The 14,019-nt window shown below is 40.1% G+C and overlaps 1 protein-coding gene across 1 annotated transcript in view; it reads left to right on the forward strand.

Annotated features, from left to right (window-relative positions):
- The window catches only part of RFTN2 (raftlin family member 2), a 68,116-nt gene extending 54,402 nt beyond the window's left edge, over positions 1 to 13,714 (forward strand). Inside the window, exon 10 of the mRNA XM_060106473.1 lies at positions 12,302 to 13,714. Within this exon, the coding sequence (XP_059962456.1) occupies positions 12,302 to 12,574 (273 nt within the window). The 3' untranslated portion in view covers positions 12,575 to 13,714. The remainder of the gene's footprint in view (positions 1 to 12,301) is intronic.
- Positions 13,715 to 14,019: the final 305 nt, after the last annotated feature.

Here is a 14,019-nt window from a genome sequence, read left to right on the forward strand (position 1 = left end):
AATTCTAAATGGTGAACAGATGAGGAAGTGCAGAGCTGATAAGGAAACAGTCTTCTGAACCAGCATATAACAAAGGAAATGTGCCAGCAAACAGGCATGTGAGACAGTTCTGAAGGGGATCAGAATATTACTCTAAAATATGCCACTTGGGCATAAGGATTACTATTTTGAGCTAAAGGCAATTAAAAAACAGCAGACACAGGAGGACCTCTCTACCCTCTCCCTTTCTGACAAAAGCAGAGCATAAATTTCCCTTTTAAAAGGTGACAGAAATTTCCATTTGTAAAGTTGCCTCCCTCTCCTGTACCAGAGATGACTCATCACTGGGAAGGACACAGACTGTAGTCCCCACAAACAAACCTTACTAAAGCCTTCTTTTCCATCAGTTTCCCCAAATACTTGCCTTCCCACAGTCTACTGCCCCTAGAAGCCCAAACCCCTTTTCCTTTGTCTAGTCACTTCACCACAGTTTATCACCCCTTGTAAAATGATATATAATCTCCCGGTCTAACTGCCTGTTTGGGTTTTCACTTCTCTGTGCAGCCCCCATGTGCATCCAAAACAAACCTTTTCTCCTATTAATCTTTTTTTTAGTTTAATTTGCTGGTCTGAGAGACTGAACATAATATGATAGAGGAAAAGTTTTTTCCTCTCCACAGTTATAAGCCTTATAAGTGAATGTGCGTGATATCTGTGTGATCTTGTCTATCTTGACTTCTGACAGCACTTTTGTATTGTCTCCTCAAGGTCACATTTTTTCAGCCCTTTGCTGAAGGGCTATGCTGAGCCTCAAGTCACCTTATCCTTAACAGACCCCTACTAGATGCACACCTAGAATAGTATCATTGAATGAAGCAATTTGTGCATTAATTACTTAAAGCATAACCTTCAAAACGGGAAGTTTGCAAATAGACCAGAAAATTATTTGAAGTGATTCTTTTTCTGTATATCAAGAAAATATTGTTTTAGAAAACTTTAAAGTTTTCTAAACTAGCAAAGCTAGACTGACAGTGTATGTAATGCAGCCATGCTATGTTGTCTCACATTAATTTTGGAAAGACTCTAGCTGGCTCCATAGGTAAGCAGGTAGAGAGGTGGAAAGGTGGATAGGATATTCCTCCCATGGGAGGAAAGCAGAGTGATCAAGTACACAGATTTTAGAAACACTGAATTAGAGCCCACAGGTGAGCAGGGCCTCCCAACCAGGGTGAGAGTGGCTCAAGTTCACAAGTTCATTAAGAAATATTCGGTTAAGAAGAAGCAAGGTGGATCTATGTAAAGAATGGCCAGAAAAGGTTTTCATTCTTCTTTCTCCTTCCTCAAAGCAACTTCTCACCATGCTACAGCCTTTTCTTTCCTTTTCCTTTTTCTTTCTTTCTTTTTTTTTTTTAAACATTCTGCAAACAGCCATCATTTTTGAGAAAGATCAACAGAATTCACAGCCTCATGGGATTTTGACTAACTGAGGGCCCTGGAATTGGTGTTTGTGAAGATATAAGACCCCAATTCAGCTGCTTCATGGTCTGCTTTCTTAGGGTTAGATATCAGTTCTCTGTTTCCCTGAAAATAACTGAGCTCTTTTTGTTTAACTTTAAATAGCATTCAGTAGTCTAGTGGTAGCTTTTCTTTGGGTAATCTTTATATTTATATCCATTGTAATATAAAATTTCTGGCTCATTTATATAATAGTAAGGAAGTACATAAATGGTCAGTTTTCATCAATGAGAAGCCCAGGAGTAATATATTTTATAGCTTAGAATTCTACTTCTAAACGGATTTACTCTTTCTTCCTTTGATAAATTTTTAATTTTCCTAGCAGGAAATCTCAGGATATTGAGATTATTTCAGGGCAGAACATGTAGGTGGTTCAGTCTGGAGCTGAAGTATGTAATAGCTATAATAGAAAACCAATTTGTAAATTCTTTTAATTCTCTTTAGTGGAAATAATTTGTTACTTTATCTCGAGAAGGTAGTAGACTATCAGTATCGCCATAGAGTTAATTTAGCTATCTCATATATATTTTGTGAAAGTTATACATTTATAACATGCCTTGAAAAAAATTTTTATGCAGTTGTAGGTCTGTAATGGGACTATTCTTTGCTTGTACCTTGAAATCAGTTGTTGTTTGGGAGGGGCTGATAAGGGGATTGCTTCATTTATAAAGGTTTTCAAAGAATTATTTCAAAGGTGTTTAGTTCTTTTATTTATTTATTTATTTATTTATTTATTTATTTATTTATTTATTTATTTATTTATTTATTTATTTATTTGGCTGAACCAGCTCTTATGCAGCAGGTGGGCTCCTTAGTTGCTCCTTAGTTGAACTCTTAGTTGCGGCATGCATGCGGGATCCAGTTCCCTGACCAGGGATCGAACCCAGGCCCCCTGCACTGGGAGCGTGGAGTCTGCGCCACCAGGGAAGTCCCTAGTTCTTTTTTTAAAAAATAAATTTTTAAATTTTATTTTTGGTTGCGTTGGGTCTTTGCTGCACGCAGGCTTTTCTCTGGTTGTGGTGAGTGGGGGCTTCTCTTGTTGCGGAGTACAGGCTCTAGGCGCACGGGTTTCAGTAGTTGTGGCTTATGGGCTCTAGGGCGCGCAGGCTCAGTAGTTGTGGTGCATGGGCTTAGTTGCTCTGCAGAATGTGGGATCTTCCTGGGCCAGGGATCGAACCTGTGTCCCCTGCATTGGCAGGCAGATGCCTAACCACTGTGCCACCAGGAAAGCCCAAAGGTGTTTAGTTCTAAAAACCACTTGGTGGAAATTTGAGACAATTATAAACATTGCCTTAGGATCGTTAATGAGTTTTCAGTAAAATGATAAATTTCATGGGCTGGTAGAAACTGATCTAGGGTTTAACCCTTGAAAAGAAAGTTCTCTCTTTTACTGAGATTAATGTCAAGATATATATAAGACTTTTTGTATTCAGTTGCACTCAACATAGAACAGTACTTTTATGTTAAGCAAAGCCATTTCATGCCTCTGTATAGGGGAGGGAATTGATAATCACATGATGAAGAAAGCATATTGTTGGAATTTTTTCTTCTGCAGTTATAAAGACCTTTACGTTTGGAATTTGTTTATCATCCAAAAATATGTTTTTACACAATATTCTAGATAGCTTGAGAAATTTTTTAAATATGGAAAATATCAATTCAAAATATTTATACTCCCAATTACTGCCTCAATTTTCTTTAAGCTATTGAAAGATAGTTTGTTTTAGGAAAATTAGAAAAATTTTAGAAAAAAATTAATAGGAGAAAATCTTCTGAACTGGAGCTAAGCAAAGAGCTCTTAGACATGACACCAAAAGCATAATTCATTTTAAAAAATTGATAAATTAGACCTTATCAAAATTTAAAACTTTTGCTCTGTGAATAACACTAAGAAAATAACAGAAAAGCCACAGACTGGGAGGAAAAAATAACTTTGTAAATCACGTATATGACAAAGGACTTGTATCCAGAAGGTATCAAGAACTCTCAAAACTTAAAAAATAAATAAACAACGCAGGCAAAATTTAGTTAAAAGTCTTGGACATCTAACCAATGAGGATATGTAGATTAGAAATAAGCACATAAAAAGACATTTAAATCATTAGTCATTAAGGGAAATGCAAGTGAAAACCATGATGAGACACTACTATGCATCTACTAGAATGACTAAGATTAAAAAATATTGACAATATTAAGAACTATCAAGGATGAGGATCAATCAGAACTATCAAACGCTGCTGGTGGGAATGCAAAATGGTGCACCCTCTCTGGAAAACAGTTTGGCAGCTTCTTATGGGGTTAAACATACACTTACATATGACCTAGCAATCCCACTCTTGGGCATTTACCCTAGAGAAATAAAAACTTTTGTTCACACAAAAAGCTACACATAAATGTTTATATGCTCTATTCATAATCTCCAAAAACTGGAAAAAATCCAAATGTCCTCAGCAGGTGTATGGATAAACGGCTGTGGTACTTCCATACAATGAAATACTACTCAGAAATAAAAACAAATGCACTCTTGATATGCACAATGGCGTGGATTAATCTCAAAAAGCATGCTGATTAAAAGAAGCCAGTTTCAGGGAGTTCCCTGGTGGTCCAGTGGTTAGGTCTTGGCACTTTCACTGCCGGGGCCTGGGTTCAATCCCTGATCGGGGAGCTAAAATTCTGCAAGCTGCACAGCACGGTGCAGCCAAAAAAAAAAAAAAAAAAAGCCAGTCTCAAAAGGTTATAGACTATACTATTCTATTTTTTTTTTAATTTTTAAAATTTATTTATTTATTTATGGCTGCATTGGGTCTTTGTTGCTGCATGCGGGCTTTCTGTAGTTGCGGCGAGCAGGGGCTACTCTTCATTGTGGTGCATGGGCTCCTCATTGCGGTGGTTTCTCTTATTGCAGAGCATGGGCTCTAGGAGCTTGGGCTTCAGTAGTTGCAGCACACGGGTTCAGTAGTTGCAGCACTTGGGCCCTAGAGCGCCCGGACTTCAGTAGTTGCGGTGTGTGGGCTCAGTAGTTGTGGCTCACGGGCTCTGGAGAACAGGCTCATTAGTTGTGGCGCATGAGATTAGTTGCTCCGAGGCATGTGGGATCTTCCCAAACCAGGGGTCGAATCCGTGTCCCCTGTATTGGCAGGCAGACTCTCAACCACTGCACCACTAGGGAAGTCCCTGTGCTATTCTATTTATATGACATCCTCAAAAAGGCAGAACTGTACTGTGGATAACAGATCATGGGTTGCCAGAGATTTGGGGTTTGGGGAAGGGTGTGATAAAGGGATAGCATGGGGGGTTTTCAGAGGGATAATAGAACTGTTCTGTGTCCTGATTGTGATTTGTACACAAATTTATACACATGTATTAAAATTCATAGAACTTTACACTTTTACATATTTACTTTTAAATTTAAAAGATTGTATGCTTTATAATTTTAATTTTTTTTAATTTAAAAATAAAATAAAAATGTTATGAAAGATTGTATGCTTTATAAATCACATAGGCTATATTTTTTATACCTTTGTCCTTCAGTAAAAACTCTCCTTGGATAATGGAATTTTTATGAAGTATAATGAGATTGTTAACCTCCCTTTCCTCTACATGAGGCTCTGTAGTATAAATAAAGCAAGGTTCTTTTTATCTTGCTCTTCCTTTTATCTATTTAAAAAATTTTTTCTTTATTTTGGGGGGAGGGCTCTAGATAGACTCAAGGAAGTGATAGCTATGCTAAGCAGGGTAAGAGACTCTGACCAGGATTTTACCTCCATCTATTAAATGTTCTCAATTTTTCTTCCAAGATCTTCTTTCTTAAGTTTTCTGTTTCTTTGAAGACTCAAGTAAAAAACACATCAGATTTTTCTATTACCTAAAAATCTTTATTTCAGTTAAATTCTTCAGCCCATTTCCCTTTGATAATTATTTATAAGAAACAACAGTTCATTTAAAAGTATTTAGTTTCCACTGACTCAGAGTAGGGTTTCCATCCAGTGGTGTTCTTAGGGGTAGACAACAAACCATGAAAGGGATTCCAGGGGATGGGTGTGTGTGTGTGTGTGTGTGTGTGTGCGTATGTGTGTGTGTGTGTGTGTGTACAAACAGCTTCTGCCAGGCTCTCCAAGCTTCCGTGTCCTCATCTGTAGAATGGACAATGTTAGTACCTACCACAGGGTTGGGAGGAGGATTCAGTTAGAAAACATGTAGGGGGCTGGGCACAGCACCTGGTCACATGGAATGTTGCTTTTGTTTACATAGGAATGTTTTTCTTTCAATTCTAGATGATTAAATACTAACTCTATGGAGAAACTGAAGAAAAAATCCAGAAACTCCTAATGACCCTCCATTTTCTCCAGCTAAAAATTACCTTCAGCTAATGTGTAGGAATGTAGTGCATTGATGCTTTTTGATGTTCAAAAAAACACACATGAACATATATACATATGTTAATATTTATATATATATATAAAGCAAATATGGCAAAATATTAACAAGTTTTGAACTAGGTAGTAGGTTCATTGTAGTATCCTTTAAACTTTCTGTATATTTGAAATTTTTCATAATTGGAAAGTTGGGAAAAATTAAGCTAAAAAGCATTAGCTGCCAAAAAATTTTTTCTGTTAGCTATTAAGTGGTAACTAATTAGTTACTAAGATGCTATGCCAAAAAGACCAATTAGAATGATTTAAATACAACAGAAGGGTCTCTCTCATAATTATCTAAAGATGCGCAGGCAATCCAGGGTGGGCAAAGCTCTGCCTCCTGACTGGTCAGCTCTGCCACCCTCAACATTTGGCTTCTGCCTCTGGACCCAGGACTGCTTCTTCACTCATTGCTGTGTCCAACCAGCAAGAAGTAGGAAATTCCAGGCATGCTTCTAAGGCACTGACCCCCAAGTCACAGACATATTTCTTCTCACATCCCATTGGCCTGAACTTTATGTCACCACAAGCATCTGCAAGGGAGGCTGGGAAATGTAATTGGGGCAACCATTGCTGGTACCGTAGTGAAATACTACATGCCTAGCTAAAAATTGCAAGGCATTGGTGGTGAGGTGGGTGCAGAGTTCTGTTATTAAAAGAAAGATAGAGGGCTTCCCTGGTAGCGCAGTGGTTGAGAGTCCGCCTGCCGATGCAGGGGACAGGGGTTCGTGCCCCAGTCCGGGAGGATCCCACATGCCGCGGAGCGGCTGGGCCCGTGAGCCATGGCCGCTGGGCCTGCGTGTCCGGAGCCTGTGTTCCGCAACGGGAGAAGCCACAACAGTGAGAGGTCCACGTACTGCAAAAAAAAAAAAAGAAAGAAAGAAAAGAAAGATAGAGAGAATAGACCCTGGGAGACAGGAGTTAAATTTAAATGGTTCCAATTTACATGTGTTTTTCTTCTTTAGAGAAGTTTTGCATTCAAGTTATTTTCTTGTCTTTAAAATGTATCTCAAAACGAATGATTTCAAGTGGTAAAGACTTCTTGGGCGCATCTATTGAATCATTTCTCTAATACAAACCAAGAAGTGAAGGAGCTGCAGTCACAGAAATGTTCTGAATTAGATCTTTTGAAGGTAACTATAAATAAAATCACATGGGGACTTCCCTGGTGGCACAGTGGTTAAGAGGCTGCCTGCCAATGTAGGGGACATGGGTTCGAACCCTGGTCCGGGAAGATCCCACATTCCGCAGAGCAACTAAGCCTGTGCGCCACAACTGCTGAGCCTGTGCTCTAGAGCCCGCGAGCGACAACTACTGAGCCCATGTGCCACAACTACTGAAGCTTGTGTGCCTAGAACCCGTGCTCCGAAACAGGATAAGTCACTGCAGTGAGGGGCCTGCTCACCGCAACAAAGAGTAGCCCCTGCTAGATGCAGATTGAGAAGGCCTGTGTGCAGCAACAAAGACCCAACGCAGCCAAAAATAAACACATTCATAAATTAAAATAATAATAATAAAAAAATAAAATCACATGAATACTAAGAAATATTTACTGTATACATTAACTTCTTTCCTTACTGCATGGTAAGATAATTATTTAATCAAACTTTGTTCTTACTTTTCCATTCATTTGAAGTTCATTTGAAATTATTGGAAAGTCATAGGGTCATATTTCATTCACTAGCTGTTAGTATCCTCAGTTGAAGTCCATGTGAAATCTAATTTGGTGCCAGTATAAATAGAATATATCAGGTACCTCACAGAGCATCATGTATAAATAAAAATGAAAGCATTTTGCTTTCATTAATGAAGTCCTTCATCTAGGGAATGCTTTTTACTCAAAGCAAACGGGCTTCTTACTGGTGTGGGCAGAAGGGAAGAGGGATCACCGCAGCCACAGGGCAGTGTGCAGGCTGGAGAGAAGCCCTCTTCTGGGCCACCCGCACTTGTTTCCATATGACTTATTGGTGTCCCTTGGGGTGTAAGGGACAGAAACCCTTCTCAGATTAGCCTATGTCCATAAGGGAATTTATTGGCTTCTAGGTGGGAAGGATTCTGACATAGCTCATAATATCAAAAAGAGAGCTACAGGGCTTCCCTGGTGGCGCAGTGGTTGAGAGTCCGCCTGCCGATGCAGGGGACACGGGTTCGTGCCCCGGTCCAGGAGGATCCCACATGCCGCGGAGCGGCTGGGCCTGCGCGTCCGGAGCCTGTGCTTCGCAACGGGAGAGGCCACAACAATGAGAGGCCCACATACCGCAAAAAAATAAAAAAAAAAAAAGAGAGCTACAAAAAACAGTGCCTCAGGGACTGATTCCAGAGATTCAACAGCCCCAGGATGTTCTGTTTGTTTCAGCTTCTTCTACGTATGTATGTGCAGAGGGCTTCTTATGAAGTGAGTATGGCCACCTCATCAAAAAGAATGAAATTCTTGAAATAACTCAGACAGAGAAAGACAAATACTGTATGTTATCACTTATATGTGGAATCTAAAAAATAAAACAAACAAATGAATATAACAAAAAGAAGCACACTCACAGATATAGAGAACAAACCAGTGGTTACCAGAGGGGAGAGGAAAGGAGGGGGAGGGGCAGGAGAGGGGGAGGGGGTTAAGAGGTACAAACTACTATGTATAAAATAAATAAGCTACAAGGATATATTGTACAGCACAGGGAATATAGCCAATATTTTATAATGACTTTAAATGGAGTATAATCTATAAAAATATTGAATCACTGTTGTACACCTGAAACTAATACAATATTGTAAATCAACTATACTTCAATTTTTAGAAAGAAAGAACTTCTTTACCCTAGAGTCAATATAGCAATCCCAGGGAAGGACTCTGATTGGATCTGATTGGGTCACATGCCCACACTGCAGTAGAGAGGAAGGTGGATAGGAAAGCTAGCTGGAAAGATGGTTGTCCATGACACCTTTTTCCCTTCCCAGGTTTGAATGATTTTGACCGCCCCAAGCTTGGATGACTCAGGAACATATTCTGTGAGCAAGAAGGGTTGGGGTTTTTCTGCATGATTCAAAAGCTTGGACTCTTCTAACTGGTACTGGAGTCACACTTAGTCTACAGTGGCTTCCTATTCCTCTTTCAACCCTGAGACACACAAGGAAGAGAAATCCTGAATGTCCACTCCATGTTTTTATTACTTTATAAACCATATTTTTTAGCTACTCCTCCACTCTATCCATCATAACACTGTCCAAGACTGCAATGTCTTATGATTGCTGGTATAATTCTGACTTTGTTCTTTTGCTTTTGTTTTTAAGACGTCAACAGTGGAAAATGAAAGATACATTGGTAGGACACCCTAACTGAAACTGGTTTGTCACTGAGTCTCATGTATTTGAAATGGGTCATTCATTTTTAGTAAATGAGGATGATTCTCAGAAGTTGACCGATTTTATCAAAGGGTAGCATTAGATCTGCATGCGACTCTTGGTAGAATCTGCTCTCATTCTACAGTGAAAATATCAGAAGTGAGAACCTATATGAATAAGTCTGGCAATGTTGCATGAAAAGTCTCCTTATTGACATAGGGAAATACTCAAAATACAGTGAGTGTTAAGTGCAAAAGTGAGCTAGCTGTAACATCCATGTGTGCATATGCAAATACATAGTAAAACATGCCAAATTTAAACAGTGGTATCTCTGTGAGATGGGATTGTGGGTGGGTTTTGCTTTTTTCTTTATTTTTGCCTGCTTTTCTATGCTGAGCGTGTATTATTTTTGTAATTGGAAATTTTTATTTGAGAAACATACAAATCTTTGACCACAAATCTACTCATATTTTTGCAGAGCAGATGATGTGAAAAAAATAAGGTAAGACACTCTCAGGCTCCAGTTCAAAGCCAGCCACTCCCTGACCTTGGACAAATACCATCTTCCTTCTGGGTCTTACCTCTGTACAATGAGGGATTAAAGTAGATGATCTCCAAGGACTGGTCAGGCTTCAGTCTCCTACGCTCTAAGTTATAAGGAAATTGCAATTTGATTTGTTGGAAAAGCTATTATTTCATGTAGAGTGAGGGAGGCGACATCATTGCTGAACATGTATTTATTAAAAGTCACTTGGTAAAAAAAGAGAAGAGTTTGTTCTGAAATCTTTTATAGAGTTAGGTATTTTGTCATCTTCTAATACTTAAAATTTGGTGGCTGTTTACTTATGAATACTTATTTAAAAGTGAATTACTGTCACTATCTTATTATTCTGAATAATATCCAATTTTTATTAAGAAAATTCTCACTGAGTATGTGAGAGCTGGCCTCTATTGGCTGATGTACAAGAAGGAGTTTATTGCAAAATTCACCTTTGGCCCTGGTGCTGGTGAAAAAGGAAAGATCCAGGCTGCCAAGTGCTCCCAGGCTCCCCCTCCTTCCCATTTCATTCAGTCAACAGGAGAGGTCATTCAGGAGTGAATGCACCCTTTGTGCCTGTGGGAAAGGAGCCAGAAGCTAGGCTTGAGAAAGGAGCAGTACCGGTCAGCCCTGCCTGCAGCCAAAAGGCTATATCCGCACTGACCAGCGTCCCAATGCCAGGGAGAACGTGACATTCTCAAATCCTCTACCCTGAGAGTACATCTGTCAGGTTCCACTGCTTGTATTAAATTCAGTACATTTCGTGAATGGGAAGAAAAAGGGAAAAGATTTGAGATCTGAGACTTGCACTTGATGAATGCAAATGAAAATGTCCCTACCATCAAGCTATGTCTGACTTGGGCTGTGAGAGTGGGCTTTTATTGAGGAAGGACCCACTGCAGACTTGTTCCTTTCAACTTGTCCAAGGACTCCAGTAACTCAGCCAAGAAAAAGATGAGCTGCCAACACACTCCTTTCAACGCAACACACTGAGGCCTGCATCTTCCTATACAAATAGTGCCATCAACCGTGGTTACAGTCCACAGTAGTCCGCAAAATTCAGTTTAATACAGCTGTTTGCATGGTATATTTGCCATGAAAGCCAGTATGAAATCCTTTTATTTTTTAAAAATTTTTTGCCCCACCGCACGGCATGCAGGATCTTAGCTCCCCCGACCAGGGATCAAAGCCGCGCCCACTGCAGTGGAAGCCTGGAGTCTTAACCACTGGACCGCCAGGGAAGTCCATGCATTTGTATTTTATACAATATAGTTCAAGAAACCTATGGATTAACAAACTTTCGTAAGACTAGCCTAGGCATCTGACTTCTATATATTTTTCTGAGAGTTTTTTTTGAGTAATTTTCGTTCTCACATTTGAGAAAATGTAACCCTAGTTTCCAACTAACATATAAATGAGCTTTAAGCAAATAAACTCTTTGTAATCTGGGAAATTACTGGGCTTTTTAAATGTTTTTAAAATTTTATCTTTATCTTATTTATCCTTACTCAGTTTTTGTGCCTGAGTATATGATCATGATCTAATATCTGTCACGTTATCAGTATTAAAGAAGCCCCTGTAATCTCATCAGGAGTCTGAAGATCCACAATTCTCTCCCTGAGCTCTCCTTCTGTTGACTTAGATATCTTAGTTTGACTTAAGTTACCTTGGCAGAGACCACGTCTTTTTATTGAGAACTGCACCAAGGATGAGGTCAGGCCTCAGTAATATATTTTTTTTTGCGGTACGCGGGCCTCTCACTGTTGCGGCCTCTCCCGTTGTGGAGCACAGGCTCTGGACGTGCAGGCTCAGTGGCCATGGCCCACAGGCCCAGCCGCTCCGCAGCATGTGGGATCTTCCCGGACCGGGGTACGAACCCGTGTCCCCTGCATCGGCAGGCGGACTCTCAACCACTGCGCCACCAGGGAAGCCCCTCAGTAATATTTCATAATGAAAATATCCTCAGCTTCTCTGACAGTCTGCAGAAGCTGGTCCCGGGGCCGAGCAATCCCACTGTGTCAGGCAGAAGCGGCTTGTAGAAGGACAAGGAGCGGGGTCTGCTCCACCTAGAAAGGCACCCCTTATTCCAATATGATCTCAGTCTGAATCACCTGTGCAGCCTATTCCTATAGAAATGGGGGAGAGGTAGCCTCTGGGGCACTTTTTCTGCTGCTCAGATCCCGACAAACACCTAGAAGGAAAACGGAGCTTTTAGCGTATCTCTACCTGATTTGCTCACCCAAGTAAGATCCCAGCAGGTCCCTCTCCTCAGGTGTCATTGAGGACCCAGACAGGGGCACACAGCCTGTCCGCCGATGGGGAGAACGATGGGCCAGGAAGCCACCAAGTGGTGTGAACAGAGAGGGGAGCGCACCTTCGCTTGGAGGCCCGGGAGGAGGGAACGTGAAGGGAGGCCTGAGCTGGCCCTTGAAGAGAAGCGGGCAGGGAACTAGACCAGCGGGACAAGACGGCGCCCATCCTTTTAACTCCTGGCTGCCAATCTCTTGTGTTTCAGAGGAAAGGCAGCCGGCACGTGAAAGGTGAAGACAGGAGCAAAGCCACAAGCAGAAGCGTCGGATTGGACACGGCCCTGTCACACCCTGCAGAGGGCTGGAGCCCGCCCGAGGCGCGCCTCCTAGCTCCTTCTAGAGAATGCTGGATGAAGGAGAAGAGGCCGGCCCAGCACAGCAGCTTCTCCGGGTTCAGCCACAGTGGCAGTGTCCTGCGGGAAATAGATGATGGACAGTTTGACCAGGAAGATGGAGTAACTCAGGTCACTTGTATGTGAGCAAAGAAGGAAAGGAACAGAGGCCTTGTAAATAATTATTAAAATAATTGCCAAGTTACTTTATTGTATTGCTTTATCTGCATTTATGGAATAATTTGGATTTTTCCAGACTCAGGCTTTCCTCTAATCTACGTAAACTTTGGCTCAACCTTCCAGGCAAGGAAGAATAACCAACATATTTGTAAATTTAGAATCAAGTTTACAGTTTTCTCAACTAAAACATCTGTTTAAACAGATGTCTTATGAGGTTATTAACCGATAATGTACTTCAGTGTCTCATGAATGTGTAAGGTATACTTTTCTTACAATTCCTGGTAAGACAACTAAATATCTCAACCAGTATTTTCACTTAATTAGAAAATTCTCAGGAAGTTAGAGCCTTACTTAAGCTGAAAATTCTCCCTCTCTCTTTCACATACAGACACACACACACACACACACAAAGGGCTAATTAATAAAGTACCTACTTCCTGAATATAACAATTAATCTAAATTTTGTCTTTAACTATGGCAGGTATGTACAAAGCAAACCCTTATTTGCTAAAATATTCTTTGAAAAAAAATCCTTTTTGTATGTCTTTGGTTTTAAAGGGTCACCATGTTACCAACCTTGTACTGATTCATTTAGCTTAAACTTTCTTGTGTCTAATAGCCTAGAAACACAGCAAAGCACCATCCCTTAAAATTCAATATGAGAAGAACCTACAATCTCAATATTTAAAAACCGTAGTAGACAGAATTAATTTTCTTTCTTTTAAATTGTAAATAGTCTGAAAAGGGAAACATCAACTTTAAATGGAAACTGAAGTCTTTTATCGGCCTAGATATGAATTACGCTGTTATTTTGATTGCTAAAGCATGAAGAATGTGGAAACCCAGAATTTTCAGTCCTGCAGGAGTAAAAAGGTGCTCATAGCACATGCAATGTGTACAGTGACTTATCGGTTCCATCTCTGCTTTTCTTGCTCTGCTAGTAGGGATGCCTTTGCCTTGCCCAGCCTTTAACAGGTAAAGATTAAAATTTTACAAAATAGAGGATTTTCATTTATCTACGAAAGGCTTACTTTGAAATGTGGTTTACTTCTAATGAATTACAACTGTGCCATTGATGTGTTCAGTCTATTATATATTTTTATTAGCATTGGTGTTGACATTATAAAGTCATTTGAATAATAAAATGTCATTTGTAATTGGGCTATTGTTTTATTGAACACAAATGCTCATGTTTTACACATATGACAGATATGTATTACATGTTCTCAAATATATTGTGTAACTAGGGACTTCCCTGGTGGTCCAGTGGTTAAGACTCTGCACTCCCAATGCAGGGGGCACAGGTTCAATCCCCGGCTGGAGAACTAAGTACCTGCATGCTACACAGTGTGGCCAAAAAAATAAACAAATAAACAATTTTATGTAAATGTTATGTAAATGTAAATCAACCA

This window comes from Mesoplodon densirostris, chromosome 8 (assembly GCF_025265405.1).
Source record: "Mesoplodon densirostris isolate mMesDen1 chromosome 8, mMesDen1 primary haplotype, whole genome shotgun sequence".
Classification (NCBI taxonomy): Eukaryota; Metazoa; Chordata; class Mammalia; order Artiodactyla; family Ziphiidae; genus Mesoplodon; species Mesoplodon densirostris.